Genomic DNA, 18,477 nt, shown 5'->3' on the forward strand with positions numbered 1-18,477 from the left:
TCGGCATTCTTGGATGATGTGGCAGCAGAGAGGAAGAAGTTCCGTGGCGTGAGGCAGAGACCGTGGGGGAAATGGGCAGCCGAGATCAGGTGTGGTCGGTCGCGCCATACTAGAGGACGGTCCGATCGTCTTTGGTTGGGCACTTTTAACACCGCCGAGGAAGCCGCCCTCGCTTATGATAACGCAGCGATTCAGCTGATCGGCCCTCACGCCCCAACCAACTTCGGCTGCCCAGCCTTGCCTTCTCCGACAGAGAAGCAAGAATCAGGAGATGGCAACGATGTTGTCTGAATCCGATCCCAACAGAACCTCTCTCTAGATTTAGTTGCTAGTTTTTTTAACTAACATGAAGGTCGTTGGCCATGGCGATTTAGGTAGGTGGTAGTGTTCGTGTAAATTCATGTCTTGTCCGTGTCTGTGTAACGTTTTTCAAGTCCGCTTTGTACAAATTGCTGCCGCGGACGAGTTCCCGACATTAAATGTTAGTGCTTTTAATGTCTTTTACTTGCTAATATTTTCCAATGGTCTGCCTTTAGGAAATGAGATATCATTGTCTGCCTTTTTGTCATGTGTTCATACTTTTCATGGCACGAAACATGTTGTCTTAATATACCCGATTTTTTGGGGACGATTAGATCCGAAACCTGATATTTTTTAGATGGTTTCGGATCGGATTTTGTGTTTCGGATCTAAATTGACACCCGTAAACGTTTTAGTTTCGAACCTCAGAATCCGATAAGAGAGAAATTGCGTAACCCACCCACCACTTTCCCCATAATTGGGTTTAATTCTTATTTCTTAACCAATTTAATATCCGACCCGGTCAAACCGGACCCGACCCGAGGTTTTATTACGTCACCCGAAACATGACCATGGAAGGCCCCTACATTAACTTTTCCTTTTTGTTTGTTTCCCGATAAAGTTTCTCTCTCTTATTTTTTGAAATTCTCTCTCTCCCCTTCCAGGTCCAGCCTCTCTGCCGCTCTCCGAGTCCCCTCAGACCTTGGCCGAAAACGGTGTCTGCGAATTTCTATCGGCGCATGAATCACTCATAGGTTCGAGCATTTTTCTTCTGAATTTTCTGGGTTTCTAACTTTCTATGCAAGTTGGCGTTTCCGTGTTTCTGGATCCGTGCCAGATTTTTTCTTTCCTGTGGTTGGTTTCCAGGTGGCTATTTTTGACTTAGGGTTTTTGCTTGGTAATTTGAACGTTCGATTCTGAAAATTGACGATGATTAGTTTCCGTGTTCCATGTTTTAACTACGATCCCGATTTAGCTGCTTTGTCTCAGTTATTTTGCTTCGATATTGGTAGTGGATGGGTTTTGATTGTGTATCTGTCTACTGTAGATAACGCAAAGTTGCTGCCTTTGCACTTGACTGAAGGAAAAAAGGAGAAGAAGACAAATACATCGCTGGATTTGTTGGTAGGACTTTCGGAGATGCGTTTGGTTTTCCTTTGTTGGATTTATCATTAGCTGTTCGTTGTATTCAGTCTGTCGAGCTCATTAGAGAAATTTGTGTGTTTTAGGCTTGTATGAGGCATCTTCTGGTCTTAGGAGGATAAGTATTAGGGTTACAGTCAGGATCAGCATCAGGATTGGAATTCCTTGTTAGATTAGGACTCCTTGTTAGATTAAGAATCCTCATGAATTATGAATACTGTACTTGGACTCCTTGTTAGATTAAGAATCCTCATGAATTGTGAATACTGTACTTGTACATATACTTTCACTCTCAAGGAATGCAGAACTAGGATTATTCTTGGCAAAATCGACTCTCGTTCAGAAGGCTGTAGTTCTCTGTATTTTGCCGAATTTGGTAACTGGACCATTGAGTTCTCTCTTTCGTTTGCTCTGGCTAGCCTTGTCAACATGGCATCCGCAAATCCCTTTTTTGATGATCTTCGCTTGAAACCGGAGGTTGTTCATACCCAACAAGTTGAGGAGGTGATGGGCATTGGTGATCACTCAATTGACCCTGCTCAATCTTCTGTGAAGCCTAATCTGACCATCTCTAGTAGTGTTCGTGAACTGTTAGAGTGTCCTGTGTGCTTAAATGCCATGTACCCACCGATTCATCAGGTATGCTCAAAAGCTTTCTTGTGAATTTAACAACTATTATATGCCACGAGTTCATTATTTCGTTTAGCTTTACGTTATGCCATTTATTCTGAAAACATTGTACTTAGCAGTCTTTGCTTTTGCAGTGTTCAAATGGGCATACCATTTGTTCAGGTTGTAAACCGAGGGTTCACAACCGATGCCCTACTTGTAGACATGAACTTGGAAACATTAGATGCCTTGCTTTGGAGAAAGTGGCAGCATCTCTTGAGCTTCCATGCAAATATCAGAGTTTTGGGTGTATGGGGATATACCCTTATTACAGCAAGCTGAAACATGAATCCCAATGTGTTTTCAGACCATACAGTTGTCCTTATGCCGGGTCAGAATGTTCAGTTGTTGGCGACATTCCTTATCTCGTAGCTCATCTGAAAGATGATCACAAAGTTGATATGCACAATGGGAGCACCTTCAACCATCGATATGTCAAGGCAAATCCTCATGAAGTTGAGAATGCAACATGGATGTTGACGGTATGTTATAAATGTTTCCAAATCTATTCATTCCGATTTTCCTTCCACAGTAATACCATTGGGATTGCTGTTTCAATATATTGACTTGACCATAGGGTTTATCTGATGGTTACTAGTGTTAATGGCAACCCCATCACCCTAGTTAGTTTAAAACTCTCTCCAAGCCCCAGTTAACATGGGTTCTTACTGATATCCAGTGTTGATATTTCAAGGTACGACTGTAAAGCTAAGAGCCGAAAAGGGCATTGTGGTATGCAGTTGGAATTAGATATCTGGGTGGTTCTGTTTAGTTTAGTCCATCGAGTTCAACTGTTTTTTCCCTATAGACTACTGACGAATACAGTTAGTAAACCTCATCCAGCTGCTTTCCAAAACTTGTTATTTGCTTCAACCATCATGGCATTGTGAATATAATTCCACAGGTTTTCAGCTGCTTTGGCCAATACTTCTGCCTCCATTTCGAAGCCTTCCAGCTCGGGATGGCTCCGGTCTACATAGCATTCCTACGGTTCATGGGCGACGAAGATGAAGCTAAGAACTACAGGTACAGCCTCGAAGTGGGCGGTAATGAGAGGAAGATGATATGGCAAGGCATTCCCCGGAGCATACGAGATAGTCACCGGAAAGTCCGAGACAGTTTCGACGGCCTTATCATCCAACGGAATATGGCCCTTTTCTTCTCTGGCGGCGACCGGAAAGAACTGAAGCTTCGCGTCACCGGAAGAATCTGGAAAGATCAGTGATGCATTCTTTGAAAGATCTGCCATCATTCAATTGGAGAAATATATATTTAAGTTTATTATATCTATGGCTATATCTGGTCTAGTCTTTCTTTCTTTCTTTTTTTAAATCACGTGTTGTTTTTGTAAGGGTACAAAAAAGCAAACTCTTGTTGCTTTGTCAATGTGTCCTAAATCCTAATATTATATCGAAACTATGGCCAGGTCATCCTACGTCATCATATAGTGTTCTTGAATCTGTCTAATATTATATCTGCTTCTTCTTCCTCCTTAAACATGAACAATGTTTTGTTTGATCAAGTAGAATTAAGAGAACTGGAAATCATCGAATATCAAAAACCATTCTGAAATCGAAGAAAATTGAAATGAAAAATCCTATTATTTTGCAAATATACTCACTTTTTTTAAAGTGCAAAAAAAAAAACATTAGAACTCTCAAAATCTGTTCTTTGACTCTTTAAAAATTATTGGTATATTTTTTTTGTTTTATATTTTTATCATTTTCAAAAAATTTAGTATATTGTTCTTGTAGTTTACTAAATACGAAATCAATATTTTTTTTATATGCCCCTTGCTGTTATAAAAATAGTTTGTGGGGGGAAAAGGCATAAAATTAAAAAGGAAAAGTATAGAAAAACTAACTTTTCATCTGTATATACGATTTTTTTTTAAAAAAAAAATCAATCAAAACTCGTGTATATTAGTGTGCAGGAAAATATCAAATTTAAAAAATATGTTTTAGGCAAATTACGTATCAACTAAATAGGTGATATATTATGTTTACTAATTATAAAAAAAATATATGTTTTTTTTTGTTTAATGAATAATTAAATATCTTTTTATAATTAGAACCTGTCGCCAGAGGAAAAAAAGTCATGGTTTGATTTTTGTTGAACTACTAAACGGATTTTACACTTTCGTCCAAATTTAAAAATGGTGGAGAAGAGACAAAAGAAGATCTCCATTTTCGCCCGCAAGAAACCAAGAAAAATCTCACAACTCGGTCTCCGAACGTGCTAGTCACATTGTCCACAGAGAAATCTCTCCCTTCTCGTCTTTCTCCCCGAAAAAACCCCACCCACGTACGTACATATGTTTCCATCTCATTGTCGGGAGATACGTAAATTTTCCGACAAGGCTCCTAGAATTCGACTCCTTGATCTTTCCCCCGCGATTCCTTTCGATCTGCGTTGAATTTGGGCTGTTTTTCTCCCCGGTATTTACGCCAATATACAAAAAAATTTCCCTCCCTGTTCTTCGCTTCTGGAAATTCGAGGGATTCTTATTATTGGAAAGTCACTTGCAGGAGGCTTAATGATGGGTTTGGATTTCTGTTCTCGGCCCTTCCTTGAATTCGGTATTCACCAAAATCAGAGGATTTAATCTTCCAGAAACCCTTAAATCTTTTCTCCTATTTGATTTATTGTTTCCTTGCGGCAATCCAATTTAATAATCCAATTTCATAATTTGATTATTGCTTTCCGTTGTTCTTTCCATTTTTTCAGGAAATGTCGTAAAGTTTTGATGTCCGATCGGGCAAACCCGCCTGAATGGACGGCGCTTTCAGGGTATAGCTGTGTTCTTGTTTTCCGGGTTTGTGATTATTTGGAGGCTTGAAATGTCTTGCGGACAAGAAGTTTTCGATCCCGTCGAAGTTTCTGGTAATGTCTGATCCATATTTTGCGACAATAGAACGACATTCCGATGCATAATTCGGCACGTGTGTTGACATGTTTGTGAACGTTTTGGTTGTATGCATAGGCTCGAGCATAGGTTCAGATACTTGCTTGTACGATCTTTTGTTTTCGGAGACACCAAGGTGGGATCCTCAGAAGGATTTGCACGCATCTCGTTGTGGTAATTTTCTTGTTCAGATCAAGATTCTCCCGGAAAATTCTACACTGCTTTCACTTTGAAGCTATTTGGCCGGGAAATTTTGAAACTTTGTTCGTCTCAGATCCCAGGGATAAGTTGGAGAATATGATGAGACAATGTGGAAACAAGTACTGTGCAGACTGTGGATCTCCCGACCCGAAATGGGTGTAAGTGTCAATTTTGTCTGAAATGTCTGCGTAAATACGTTCGTATGTGTGTGCATATATATCGGTTTTTCACTCAGGCATGGCCATTGCTGGACTGGCTGATGCTTTTGGTGGATTTCAGATCATTAAGTCTCGGGGTGTTTATATGCATAAAGTGTTCCGGTGTACACAGAAGTCTCGGGGTTCATATAACAAAGGTTACATCATCTTCTTGAGCATCGATCGATTGTTCTTCTGATTTCTCGTTTCAGTCCAGCGTCTGCATCGATTCGGTTGCAGGTCCTATCTGTAAAATTAGATGAGTGGACGGATGAACAAGTCGATATGCTCATGGGGTTGGGAGGAAACATAGCCGTTAACAAAAAGTATGAAGCTTGCGTCCCCGACAACATCAAGAAACCGAAACCAGATTCACATATCGAGGAACGGTCCGATTTCATCAGGTAAAAAGATGCTAAAATCATAGGAATCAGTACCATATTTTTAGCTGTTTTGGATAAATCTTTCCTCTGGAATATGCAGACGAAAATACGAGCTGCAGCAGTTTATGGACCCTAAGGATGGCGGGTCATGCCCATACCATCCTGGAAGAAGAACTTCATCATCCTCGTTGAGTTCTTCGGCAAGTCACCGTTCTGCGAAAACCCGCATTAGCCATGCCTTCCGGAATAGCTGGGTAAGAAGGGAATCTGATCACAAGTGCCCTAAGAAGAGCCACTCCTTGGTAACCGACCGTTCTCTTACAAGTTTCGAGGTTGTCTAGACCGTTAACTTTTTACATGATTCCTCTTTAACTGTTCCATGTATAGGCAGGTATGGTCGAATTCGTCGGATTGATTAAGGTTAATGTGGTAAAAGGCACTAACCTTGCCGTACGGGACGTGATGACCAGCGATCCTTATGTAATCCTCGCCCTTGGTCAACAAGTGAGACACGTCTTTCCTTATCATCTGCTTTCTCGTTGTTTTTCCGTTAATAGTTAACTGAAATTTTCTCGGGTTTTCCACAGTCGGTGAAGACTCGGGTCATAAAGAACAACTTGAACCCGGTGTGGAACGAGACGCTAATGCTTTCGATCCCCGATCACATCCCCCCTCTCAAAGTGGTAAGCTCTAACTCGGTTTTCAAGAACGGTACCTATCCGCTCACTTATGCGAATCTTTTCCTTCAAGAACCGTCTTCATATGCTTTCTTCCTCACAAAAAGCCGTCTTTTTCGCATCTCCGAAACCAAAAACCTCGACGCATCTGTACGGAAAAGACATATGGTATTGCATGTTCTAAGGTTCTAAGGATTAGTTACGATATGGCAGCTTGTGTACGACAAGGACACGTTCTCAACGGACGACTTCATGGGAGAGGCTGAGATCGACATCCAGCCATTGGTGAGTGCAGCGAAAGCTTACGAGACGTCGGATATAAAGGAATCGATGCAGCTAGGGAGCTGGGTGGCGAGCAAGGAGAACACGCTCGTGACCGACGGCATAATCTCCCTGGTAGAAGGGAAAGTGAAACAGGACATATCCCTTAGGCTTCAGAATGTCGAGAGAGGTGTTCTTGAGATCGAGCTCGAGTGTGTCCCCCTCACCCAATAGCTTCCTCCTCTTGCTAACCCTTTCTCGTCTTTTCGGGTATGTAAAACCCGAAGAACATTCTCTTCTCTCTGTTAACTTTTTTTTTGTTGATCTCACGGGAAAAAAAACCCGGGTTTGTGTGTTCCATTGGATTGGAGATTGAGATGAGAGTTGTTGATCAACTTCAAGAGCATGAAGAAGTTACCTTCTGCTCTGTTCCTTCTTCTTGTTCATTGAGAGTCTACCAAAGTGATGCTTATTTCTTGGGGAATGCAAAGGTCCGAGAGCCCGAGGTGGTTCGTTTTCGGTTTAGATTTGGGTTTGTTTCGGTTATTTTGATTTTAGAAAAACTATAACCATTCCGGTTTTTATATTAAATTTGGTTTGGTTCAATTCGGGTTTGTTTTAGTTTGGATTTGGGTTGGATTCAATTGATAAATTTTTTTTTTATTTGTTCTATCTTCATTAAAAATGTTCGATTAGAACCATAGTAGTAGGGAGAGACAGACCGATGTCATTTGTTGCTCATGGTAAAAAAAAAAAGAAATGAGATGAATTCTGTCAGTTATAATTCAATAATTAAATACCAACTGAATTTGAACGGGGAATCTATTTTAATATATTTTTCTTAAATCAAATTTTACAATATTTTTAAAAATAGTATCATCAAAATAAGAATTAGTTGAGAGCTTAATATATTTTTTAAATATAAAAAGAACTAAAATGAACATTAAACATTATTTTTTAGAAATTTTATCAACAGAACATGAATCTCAAATCGATTATAAATGTCATAATCGGGTAAATTTCACGCAACGATAAACTATGTGGGCTGAATTTTTTAAGAGGAAAGTAATTTTTTGCCCCCTTGATTTTCGCCGATGTTTCCCCTTGATTAAACCCTAATTGTTATCTATTTGAAAATAATATATATATATATATATATATATATATATATATATACATATTTGGGGATTTGCGGTTACCGAATGGAGTTTGCAGTTGGGCGTGCACACATAAGCTGTAATGATTGTCTTTGGGTGTTGTTATGATTATGTTTCTAACACTAATTATTGTTTTTCTTTTCCTACAACCACTCGTCACCTTTTTTAGAAATTACAGATATGTGTAAAAATTTCACTGGTAATTCAATTCATTTATCGCAATTATATTTATATGGTTTGAGCCAAAATTTCTATATTTTATGATTAAATATCAGTTATTGTATTAAAAGGGTCAATTTTTTTTGCAACAAATTGAGATTTTTTAAAATATATTTTCCATTTTCGGACAAAGTAGGCTCATTGGCCATATTTTTTTTTTTTTTTGAAATTGCAAATTCCGTCGGCAACATCTAACTATGTTATTTTAATGAAAAGGTTTATTATTATTGTTATTATTGTTGTACCAACCACAAGTGCACATAATTACACAGGAAGAAAGTTGTGAAGGTGAAAGCTACCATCATTCGAAGAAACAACCGATTAAAAAGATCCTCTGCTTAAACATATTTTAAATATTTTTTACAAATATCATGAATAGCTATAAAAGTAGTTCTCATATGCCTGAAATCTGGTTTGTTCGATTATCCATGCGCGTCTAATTTATTAGATTAAGCTAAAGAACACTATCGTTTTCAAATTGCCCTAACAATCTATATATCCACATCATTACATGAAAATAAAAAGAAAATCTAAAGACTACACAAATAGTAAGTGATTCATAAATATGTTGTGCTTTTATTTATATATTAATTTGAAGCCAGATTTAAAAATATAAATCATTCAATTTTATACAGACGTGGTTGATATTATTAGGTTAGAATCCGAGTGGGCATAAAAAAAAAAAAAAAAAAAACACCCCAAATTACTTTTCTTAATGACATCAAAACCATATATTAGCAGCAAATTCATTAAAGCACGCTAATATTTACAAATCGAGTGCAGAAAGAACCCAGTTGTCTTCCGCTTCACAACATTGACACGCACAATCACTGAAACACAAAATGCTTACTAACCCATTTCGGCATTTTGATTTCCATACTTCTACACTTCCTTAACAGCTTCATAGCCATAGCTGAAAATCTAAGCCCCTGATCATCACCGGTCCCATACCGCGATGAAAGGGATAGCGAAAACGCTGTGGATCCAAAAGAGTGTTTTGGATTCCGGCCTCGACACAGTTGCAGACAGTGAGACAATACATAAAAGGAAGAAAAAAAAAACACACCTTTTTTTTTTGTCTTTTTCAATTTTTTTGGAGTTTTTTTTCCTCGGTTGGTTCCTCTAAGTGTAGCAATCCGGACATCGTATCAATCCATTCTCATTGCATTCCGGACATCTCTTGATCATATCTTCGTCCTCGTCGAACAATTTCTTGCTCCCGCTACAGTTCAAGCACGGTATGAATCTAATGTCCCCGCAACTTTGACACACGAACCCGGGTTGTCTAACTGGGAACCCTTCAAGGACCTTGGCGAGCTCTCCAATCTCGAATAAGCTCTTGATCACATCAGCACCGCCCACATACTTCCCTCTAATGAACACCTGAGGCAATGTCACATTCTTCTCCCCCAACACGTTCTGCAACTCTTTCCTATATGCAGAATCCATGGAGACATCGCGCTCATCGACCCAAACCCTAAACCCTCTAAATATCATCCGCACAGCATAACAATCCTCGTAAGTCCGCCTAATCCCTCGTAAACTAGTGAAATACACCACGATCCTATCCTCTGTTCCCGGAAGACGAATCAAAGAGCTGTTTGAGCTGAAAAATGGGGACATTCGTGAATCGGATGCCTGCATTTTCCCAGATTTCGTCTTTGCAAGCGTTGATTCTGACTTTGTTGAGCTCGATTTCGAGGATCTTGAGCCTTCGAATAATTTACAGAGGCTCTTGACTTTTCCTTTGAGAGAATTCCCCATCGATTCCATTGGGCTGTAGAATTTGGTAATGGACGTGGTACGATTGAGAGACGGGTTGAGGTGATGGTGAGATTTTGGGTTTGACTCCATCGGCCTCCCGTGTATCGTCAGGGACCGGTTGAAGAAATTAGACGAAACGGCCGACGATTTCGTCTTCCCCGAGAATTCCATGTTATTCTCAGTCAAACCGGCCATCGAATCCAATCCACGAAACACGGCAGTATCAAAAAACTCCGATGATTCCTAGGGTTTCAGAAAACCTTAAAAAGAACAAATATTGACAGCTAAATCAACAAAATTAAAACCCTAAAATCAAACGCGAAATGGAAAATCGAAGCAAGCACATCCGAAGAAATGATCAATAGGGAAGAGAACAAAAATAAATCTCCTAACCGATTGATCAAAACGAGGGTCCCGACGACGATCGAGGACGATGATGGACAGGAAAACGCGCGATGCTGATCGTCGGACGCTGAAATCAACAGACGAAGAAATCGGCTAATTTCGATTTCACAGTCAAAATCGGGGAAGAAATCCCGAAACCCTTTTCCCAGATAATTGATTTCCTCCGGTTACGAGCAAAGGAAGAAGAAGGTGATGAAGACAGAGGAAATGTTGAGGAGGGAGCTGTTTTGGAATTTGCCTTGCCTTTGGTATAAAGCCAACGGAATTTTCTGTTTCCTTGTTTTCTTTTTATTTTTCTTTAATTATTGTTTTTCCCCTTTTAATATAATTTTATTTTTAAATTCCTTAATTGTTTTTTTTGTTGGGATAATCCATCTGCTTTCGGAATGGGACCGTTTCAGCTTCGCGAAGAAATGCGAGTTCTAATGGCTGAAACGCTGTCGTTTTGGTCTTTGATTTTTTTGGTTTTTTTTTTATTCAGTTTGTTTATTTATCACACGTGGATTTATCAAATTATTAACTTTCAAACGTAATAAATATTAGAAAATTAGCAGGGCATACCACACAAGTCAAATGATGATGGTGTTATCATATAATACGTGTGTGTATATTATAAATAGATAGACCGTTTTTTTTAAAATATAAGATAGAGGTTATTAGATTACATGTACACAAAAATGTTTTATAGATTTCTATTCGCAGCGAAATAAATATTCGCAGACTAATATAATAGAATAAGGGTGGAAGTTTTGGGAATCGGTTAGATTTCGATATAGAAATGCATCGGTTTGATTTTTTTCGATTTTACAAGACAATCGATTTCTATATTATATTCGGTTCGGATTTCGATTCGATTTTTTTTATTAAAAAAGAGGGATAGATTTCCTTTAAAAAATGCGATTTTTGGAAATTTTTTAAAATTTGATTCGATTTTTTTCGAAAAATTCGGTTTTCTAAAAATAATACCGTTTGGAAATTTAACACGGTTCAGGTTTAGAAAAATATCGTATTTTTTGATTCAGATCCACCTTATTATGGATTCAATTATTCATGTTCATATTATGATCGATTCTATGTAACACACACACATATATATATATATATATATATATATATATATATATATATAATCCCGTAAAATAATCAGTAATTTTGGTAAGCTATTAATTTATTAAATTTTAATGATGTAATAATGGAAGAGTAATGATAGCGTTTACTCTTTTTCTTTTTCTTTATTTCGGTTCGAGGAGAGCCATCTGTCTTGAGGTTGTCTGGTCAAAATAAATAATTAATATGTAAGGTTATATATTCCACCAACTATATTATAATCTCTTATCATTACTAAGGCGACATCTCTTGCATCTTTTTTTTTGTTCTTAACCCCTAATTAAAATTGTTACAGAAGGCGATGTTTAATTTATATTAACCTGTTAATCCTTTACGTTTTATCATTATTCTCATTATCCATTAGTCCGAGTCCTTGGTTTAAATTAATCAAGTAATTTAATTTAATTTTAAATTTTAGGAATTCGATTATAATAGCTGATAATCCCAATCAGAAGTACACGTGTTAATGATATTATTTTTTTGTATGACAATTATTATATGATATAGCTATATTTCATTTTATTTTATGATTTCAAAAAGTAACGAGTAAACCAAAAGGGCTTGTGTATTTCTTTTGAAAGGCCCATATTTTAGTAAATGGGCTTAACTAAAAGCCCATTCACCAGCTCCTTATCTGAATCCGCACATAAACGGGTCGGGTCAATACGGGAACTCCTGGATCGAGCATTTTCCAACGGAGTCAAAGATTTAGAACAAATCCTTCCGTCGCTTTTTCTTCTCCGAAATCGCAGAGAAGGTTTTAGGGTTTTAATTCCACCCTTTTGGTTTGATTCCGTACTTGGGGTTTATTCCTCGAACAATGATGTACGGAGAATCGATCCAACAGCCTCAGACACTGCAACAGCAGCAACATCCCGGTGGCGGCGGCGATTTTAACAGAGGTCCACCGATGCCGCCTCCTGCTATGATGCGGCAGTCTTCAGCTTCTTCGACCACTCTCAATCAGGATTATCACCATTCCTCAGGCCCAACTCCGTACGACGGTGAGTTTAGGTGTCCCTGCAGTTTCGCATTGGCTGAAGGGCATGTCGGAATTGTGCTGGTTTTTGTTTCTGGAAGTGGGTTTAATTGTATAGAATTTTTCCTAGGATGTGTGATTAGATCTTGGGAGTGGTGGGGTACTTCGGTTTTTGGGTGGGTGAGATAATTGGTGGTGATTAGACCTGACGTCTCTGTTGGTTTGTTTACAAAAACGTGGCGCTGTAGCTCATGGAGATGGTTTTGGAGCTAAGAGAATGCGAAAACATACGCAGAGAAAAGCTGTGGATTATACCAGCACGGTTGTGAAATATATCCAGGTAAAGCATGATGTATGTTGTCGGAGTGATGTTCTATTCACCATATCATATTTTCCCAAGTTTTTATCTTGTTAGTCTCGGTGACTGGACTTTCTTTCTTTGGTTCTTGTAAATAATGTGTCTCTCTCCCTTAGATCATGGTCAACTTTACTTTTGTTTTCTTTAGAGATGTAAATCTGTGGTCTGCCTTAAGCTTTCAGCTTGATATTTATATTTATGGATTTACTGAGTAATATGTCTATGATGTCTCCGGATAATTTCTTTTATTCATTGCTCGAAACATTGATGGATATACTTCTTGTAGAAGAAATAATGTAGATAAAATTTTCTAAAGTCTTCAGCCTACATATGCTTGTTATCAGGCTCGAACATGGCAGCGAGATTCAAGGGACAGGACTGCTTTGCAACCAACCCCAGCTGCAGCAGTGGATGTTAGTTTTCTTTGGCTTTCTGGACTTTGACTTTGCAGTGTATCCTGGATTTGAGGAATGCTATTGTCAATACGCTTTAAGAATTTATTGTTCCGGCTTCTTTATTGTTTGGTTCAGGTGCTGCCCCCAGTCGCCTATTCTGATAACCCTTCAACAAGCTTTGCTGCAAAGTTTGTTCACACATCTATGAACAAAAACCGCTGTTCAATCAACCGTGTATTGGTAAGTTTCTGCAACATAAAGTGCATTGGATTCGTGATTTTGTTTTTTTTTTGTTTTTGTTGTAACTTGTGATTTCTTTTTTAATTTGAATTGATTGTTTTATCTGAGGCCGAAACCAACTTGTCTTTTTTTATCTTATTTGACTTAACTCTGTTATGCCAAGTTAATATGACCTCCGCCCTGCGGACTTTGCCTTTTGTTCTTAGTGGACTCCTTCTGGAAGACGTCTTATCACAGGTTCCCAAAGTGGGGAGTTTACTCTTTGGAATGGGCAATCTTTCAATTTTGAGATGATTCTACAGGTGCATTATCGAATTGCATATATTAATATAATGAAGCACTGGATTCGGTTCCCTCTATAGCTCCTACTTGTATTCGTGATTGTTAGAATTCTTCTGTCTATTTGCAGGCTCATGATCAGCCAATAAGATCGATGGTATGGAGTCATAATGACAATTGGATGGTCTCTGGTGATGACGGGGGGACAATAAAGTAGTGCTCCTTCCACTCCTATATCTCAGATGAGAATCTCAGTTTATGATGCACTTATAGTTTCATGCAGTGAGAATAGTAATCGTTTACTGTTTCTGTTTTAGGTATTGGCAGAACAACATGAACAATGTAAAGGCCAACAAAACTGCTCATAAGGAATCAATTCGTGATTTAAGGTAGAGAATGTTTTATTTATGGAAGAAACAAACTAAATCACATAAACTTCTGATGAGGTTTATCGAATAGTTTCTGTAAGACAGATTTGAAGTTCTGCTCGTGTTCTGATGATACTACTGTTAAAGTTTGGGATTTTGCACGGTGCCAAGAAGAACGCTCATTAACTGGTAATGTGATTTGGATAGATTGGAAGGGAGGGGTGGCCAATTCGGATTTCGGTTCGGGTTCGGTTCGGTTATATTCGGTTATAGAAAAACTATAACCATTCAGTTTTTATATAAATTCCGGTTCGGTTCGGTTCGGTTATTTTTCGGTTCGGATTCGGTTCGGTTTTGGTAAAAAGTTCAATTTTCCAAAGAAAATGTCGGTTATTCTCTCGGTTTTTTCGGTTATTTTTTATTCGGTTCGGTTCGGTTCGGTTTCGGTTTCGGTTTCGGTTTTTCGGGTTTAAGTAAATCATAACCGTTCGGTTTTGATGTCGGGTTCGGTTCGGATACGGTTATGTCTTTTTCGGTTTGGTTCGGCTCCGGTATTTGCACCCCTAGGAAGGGGTTGTTGGCTTGTTTGGCACTTTTTGTTTTTCTGGATTTTAGAAGACCATATGAGATGTAGTTTTGTCTGGATCATTTTCTAAATAGTACCTATTAAGCTACATGCATGACTTTCAAAGGTGATATTAAAACACGATCCAGTTCTAGTCTGCAGAAAAGATCTTTGATTTAAGGTGTTCCACTTTGGTGCTTGAACAAGTTTCTTGAGATTTTCAAGAATGAAATAATTTCTTTCATATTTTTTTATTTTATTTTTCTGAGGATACATCAAATAATCAAATGGTTCTTTATATTTTAAACTCAGGCAGGCCATGGTTGGGATGTGAAGAGCGTTGACTGGCACCCCACAAAATCCCTTTTGGCTTCCGGTACATTATCCAGTTTTGATTGTTGAAGTAGAATAATAAAAACAGTTGCTGGCTTCAGAAAATCTTCTGTGACTTGCATTGAGTCTTAGATGTTTTATATGTGCACTGTCCAGGTGGAAAAGACCAGCTTGTAAAACTCTGGGATGCGAGAAGTGGGAGAGAGCTTTGCTCATTGTGAGTGCATTGCGATTTTGATTAATGCCTTATTTTGCTTAACAACTTTTTTGGAATATTGAAACTTTATTTTTGTATTTGTAGCCATGGTCACAAAAATATAGTGCTTAGTGTGAAGTGGAACCAAAACGGCAATTGGCTTCTAACAGCTTCAAAAGATCAAATAATAAAGGTCAGGCGCCCTTTTCCTCAGGATCTGTTAATATATAAACTAGATTGGATCGTTTGTTTTAAGTTTTTTGGTTTTTTTTTTGTTTCTCTTTATGGAATCTGGATGGATATGGGTGACACTGTTTTCTTAAATCTACAGCTGTATGACATAAGGGCTATGAAGGAGCTTGAATCCTTTCGTGGACACAAGAAAGATATTACGTGTAAGCTGACTAAGCTCTATCATTCTCATCGTGTTCATTGTCCCCAAAAAATTGTGAATGTTTTCACTCTGAGAAGTATGATGTAGTAAGAGAATTTACGTGCCAAGCAATAAAAGCTAGCTGCTGCATCTTGTTTTTGTTTTTTTTTAAGAGAAAAAGCCATGCGTGTTACCATTAGCGTGTACATGTGTTAATCTCACATTGAGTGGGAGTGTCGTATAATGTTCGGAATCAGGTTTTTCATCTTTGCACTTATAATTTCTGTTTGAAGCCTTATCATTAGGGATACATGTAAATGTGGTAGATTCAGTGCCATGTTTAGAGAATTGTCTTTGCTTCTGAGCATCTAACACGATGAAAAATACAAAATGCCATCTGAAATCTCTTTTATTCTCTATACCTACTATGACTTTTGAAAGATAAGGCTCAAAAGGTCTTCTTTATATTGGTGGCTTAGTCATATACATTGATGTGAGCGATGAATGATTTTCTTAATTTTGTTTCCTTGGCATTAGTTATATATCAACTATGCTGGATTAAATGGTTTCAAACCTTTTTTAAGCTTTGGCGTGGCATCCCTTCCATGAAGAATACTTTGTTAGCGGGAGTTTTGATGGATCCATTTTCCATTGGATTGTCGGGTAAGAACCATGTCGATATCAATGCCACTTTTTTCTTAAAAAAATCACTATGACCATTTTAATGTGGCTTTATTTTTTATTTTTTAGTGCTGCACAATTCATTAAGCATGTACCTCCTTCAGAGGATCTTTCTTCTTTTCTTTCTTTTAGTCATGTTATCTTATTGACCGTAAATTGAACTAAGACGTGTTGTTTGACTATAAGAATATATTATCATTCCCAGGCATGAGAACCCACAGGTTGAAATCGCAAATGCTCATGATAATAGTGTTTGGGATCTCGCGTGGCATCCTGTTGGTTACCTTCTCTGCAGGTAATGGTTACCGTGCCTAGTAATGTGAATTATCTTGCTCTTGAATTGATCGTAGTTTGAAAATTTTCTGTGTATCAATAATCTTACACGCGTTCTCTGTTTCTTGTGATCGCGTCTGCAGTGGCAGCAATGATCACACAACAAAGTTTTGGTGCAGAAATAGGCCTGGAGACACCCCTCGCGATGTTCCTAGTCTGCAGAACCAAGGTATAGTTATTTGTAATTAATTATCTGATCTTAAGTTGGTAAGCTCTGGGATGGAGGGGATGTTAACTTTTGTATAATAATATCCTCTTGTCCATATGGGTTTATTTGCTATTCTATTCGTGCCGCTACGTGTAAGCTTCCAGTTTGAAAGTGCTACCAGACAGCTGGGGGCGCTTCTTTTCTCAAATAATTGATTCTATTATTTCCTTGCATTAATTATATTCATTTCCATCAGGCTATGGTGAACAAAATCCGGCATTTGGCAACCGCCTACCTGGTAATTTCCAAGCACCTGAGTTGCCACAGACTCCTGGAGCATTTGTTCCTGGGCTGACACGAAACGAGGGAACCATCCCAGGAATTGGAGTGGCAATGCCGTTTGATGCATCTTCTCAAGGAGAACACAAACAGCCAATTCCAGGTTTGATGCCATTGGGGGCTCCTCCACTGCCACCTGGTCCTCACCCGTCTCTTCGTGCGAGCGGTCCACAACAAGGATATCAACAGAACTCTCAGCCGATGCAGCAGCAACAACAAATGCCTCCATTGCCACCTTCCAATATGCCACAGCTTCAGCCTCCACCATCTCATATCCCCTTGCTCTCTCATCCTCATCTTCCTCGACCTCCTCCCCAGATGCCTCCTCATGGTATGCCTTCGCCAATGCCACCTTCCTCAATGCCTATGTCCCATCAAATGCCAGGATCAATGGTATGGACAGACGTCACTATGTATAATCCCTATTTCTTTTCAAAATTTATATGGTCTCTGGTTGCTCGACAACAAAATAATCCTCAAGACAGTGTTTATGGAAGTACACGCAAGCATAAAGTATCGGAATACTTCTAGCTAAGACTTTCCTCTGCACGGGATAAACGTGAACCACTTTTCATTTCTGGAATAGGGAATGCAAAGTGGCATGAACCAAATAAACCCTCAAGGTCATTTTATGGGGATGAATCCTGGTAACCCCTCAGGAGGACTCCAAGGACCACCAAACACGGGTGGACCTCAAATGTATCCGCCGGGAGGTGGCTACAACCGTCCCCAAGGCGGTCAGATGCCGATGATGCAGGGGTACAATACTTACCAACAGGTAAATATATATACCTCCCCAGGTTTTCTAGTAACTTGGATGTCTTAATTTACTCGAGACATGTGAATGGTCGTATATGTCCCAAGCTTTCTAGTGCATTTACATCCAATGTGACTGGTTATGGCTGAAAAATAAGATCCGACACTTCATGGAACTGGCCCGACAACTCATTAGAACCGCGGTTTATTTTGATGTGCAGCAACATGGGAACCAGCCCGGCATGCCGCCACCTCCTTTGCCTCCAGGCCCTCCGCCACACGGGAACTAGTCAACATCGATAGACTTTGGAATCGATCTTGTAACGATACATGTATATTTGTTGTGTTTGTAGGGTTTCGATGATCATATTCAGATGGTTCCCTTTTCAAGACTGTGTTTGGCCAGTGTTGACTTCTGAAATAATATGGCTATTTGCTCGTGCGGCCTTGTTTTTTTTTTTAATCAAGGCAAATAGATGTTTGACTGTTGAGGTTTAATAGCACATTTGTAAGAAACGTTTATTCACGCCGATAATTCAGGGCATAGCTGTTTCTTGGAAGCTGTTTTAGAGCGAGCAAAGCCACTATCTGGGCAGTGTCTGTCAGCAAAATTGAGGGCATAACTGTAATTACAGGAATGCGGAGGGCAAAATAGTCTATTAGGGGAAAATGGTGTTCATTACCAGACCAAAGTTGTACCCAGCTGGCGATGATCTATTTCGTTGAATTATTTAGTATTTTTCTAT

At 38.8% G+C, this 18,477-nt stretch overlaps 5 protein-coding genes across 7 annotated transcripts in view; 4 read left to right on the forward strand and 1 right to left on the reverse strand.

Annotated features, from left to right (window-relative positions):
- The window catches only part of LOC104826720 (ethylene-responsive transcription factor ERF070-like), a 1,794-nt gene extending 1,251 nt beyond the window's left edge, over positions 1-543 (forward strand). The window contains exon 3 of one of the 2 annotated variants that reach the window (XM_019204064.1): positions 5-543. In XM_019204064.1, the coding sequence (XP_019059609.1) occupies positions 5-291 (287 nt within the window). In that variant the 3' untranslated portion in view covers positions 292-543. The other variant, XM_010559554.1, reaches the window with a different exon arrangement.
- Positions 544-916: 373 nt separating this feature from the next.
- LOC104826721 (E3 ubiquitin-protein ligase SINAT5-like) lies at positions 917-3,570 on the forward strand. Of its 2 annotated transcripts, none has more exons than XM_019204058.1 (5): positions 917-1,055; positions 1,349-1,425; positions 1,858-2,082; positions 2,208-2,594; positions 3,017-3,570. In XM_019204058.1, the coding sequence occupies exons 3-5, from the start codon at positions 1,873-1,875 to the stop codon at positions 3,335-3,337; spliced, it is 918 nt and encodes a 305-aa protein (XP_019059603.1). In that variant the 5' UTR covers positions 917-1,055; positions 1,349-1,425; positions 1,858-1,872; the 3' UTR covers positions 3,338-3,570. The 2 variants fall into 2 exon arrangements, with proteins under 2 accessions (XP_019059603.1, XP_010557857.1); XM_010559555.2 differs by having other exon boundaries at positions 918-1,055; positions 1,863-2,082.
- A 695-nt stretch (positions 3,571-4,265) lies between these two features.
- On the forward strand, positions 4,266-7,182 carry LOC104826722 (probable ADP-ribosylation factor GTPase-activating protein AGD11). Its single transcript, XM_010559556.2, has 11 exons — positions 4,266-4,550; positions 4,641-4,691; positions 4,840-4,995; positions 5,096-5,191; positions 5,292-5,376; positions 5,498-5,573; positions 5,656-5,819; positions 5,899-6,100; positions 6,186-6,302; positions 6,386-6,481; positions 6,689-7,182. Exons 3-11 carry the CDS (start codon positions 4,953-4,955, stop codon positions 6,968-6,970), a joined length of 1,161 nt encoding a protein of 386 aa, XP_010557858.1. The 5' UTR covers positions 4,266-4,550; positions 4,641-4,691; positions 4,840-4,952; the 3' UTR covers positions 6,971-7,182.
- Positions 7,183-8,819: 1,637 nt separating this feature from the next.
- LOC104826723 (uncharacterized protein At5g39865-like) lies at positions 8,820-10,532 on the reverse strand. The gene is made up of 2 exons (XM_010559557.2): positions 10,270-10,532; positions 8,820-10,136 (listed from the first exon to the last, which is right to left on the reverse strand). Exon 2 carries the CDS (start codon positions 10,069-10,071, stop codon positions 9,235-9,237), a length of 837 nt encoding a protein of 278 aa, XP_010557859.1. The 5' UTR covers positions 10,072-10,136; positions 10,270-10,532; the 3' UTR covers positions 8,820-9,234.
- A 1,515-nt stretch (positions 10,533-12,047) lies between these two features.
- Positions 12,048-18,229, forward strand: LOC104826724 (flowering time control protein FY-like). Its single transcript, XM_010559558.1, has 18 exons — positions 12,048-12,392; positions 12,616-12,707; positions 13,070-13,138; positions 13,256-13,360; positions 13,567-13,662; positions 13,770-13,852; positions 13,957-14,028; positions 14,099-14,196; positions 14,889-14,948; positions 15,062-15,122; positions 15,207-15,294; positions 15,433-15,496; positions 16,059-16,137; positions 16,361-16,450; positions 16,572-16,657; positions 16,893-17,368; positions 17,562-17,753; positions 17,953-18,229. The coding sequence occupies exons 1-18, from the start codon at positions 12,209-12,211 to the stop codon at positions 18,019-18,021; spliced, it is 2,064 nt and encodes a 687-aa protein (XP_010557860.1). The 5' UTR covers positions 12,048-12,208; the 3' UTR covers positions 18,022-18,229.
- Positions 18,230-18,477: the final 248 nt, after the last annotated feature.

This window comes from Tarenaya hassleriana, unplaced genomic scaffold (genome assembly GCF_000463585.1).
Source record: "Tarenaya hassleriana unplaced genomic scaffold, ASM46358v1 Cleome5, whole genome shotgun sequence".
Lineage (NCBI taxonomy): Eukaryota > Viridiplantae > Streptophyta > Magnoliopsida > Brassicales > Cleomaceae > Tarenaya > Tarenaya hassleriana.

Bases quoted from the DNA above. Each gene is read 5' to 3' on its own strand.
- LOC104826721 (XM_019204058.1), top strand. From the start codon at position 1,873: ATGGCATCCGCAAATCCCTTTTTTGATGATCTTCGCTTGAAACCGGAG. The intron at 2,083-2,207 runs GTATGCTCAAAA...TTGCTTTTGCAG, and splicing joins TGTACCCACCGATTCATCAG to TGTTCAAATGGGCATACCAT. The intron at 2,595-3,016 runs GTATGTTATAAA...ATAATTCCACAG, and splicing joins ATGCAACATGGATGTTGACG to GTTTTCAGCTGCTTTGGCCA.
- LOC104826722 (XM_010559556.2), top strand. From the start codon at position 4,953: ATGTCTTGCGGACAAGAAGTTTTCGATCCCGTCGAAGTTTCTG. The intron at 5,377-5,497 runs GTAAGTGTCAAT...GGTGGATTTCAG, and splicing joins TCTCCCGACCCGAAATGGGT to ATCATTAAGTCTCGGGGTGT. The intron at 6,482-6,688 runs GTAAGCTCTAAC...ACGATATGGCAG, and splicing joins ACATCCCCCCTCTCAAAGTG to CTTGTGTACGACAAGGACAC.
- LOC104826723 (XM_010559557.2), bottom strand. From the start codon at position 10,071: ATGGCCGGTTTGACTGAGAATAACATGGAATTCTCGGGGAAGACGAAA.
- LOC104826724 (XM_010559558.1), top strand. From the start codon at position 12,209: ATGATGTACGGAGAATCGATCCAACAGCCTCAGACACTGCAACAGCAG. The intron at 13,139-13,255 runs GTTAGTTTTCTT...TGTTTGGTTCAG, and splicing joins CCCCAGCTGCAGCAGTGGAT to GTGCTGCCCCCAGTCGCCTA. The intron at 13,853-13,956 runs GTAGTGCTCCTT...TTTCTGTTTTAG, and splicing joins GATGACGGGGGGACAATAAA to GTATTGGCAGAACAACATGA.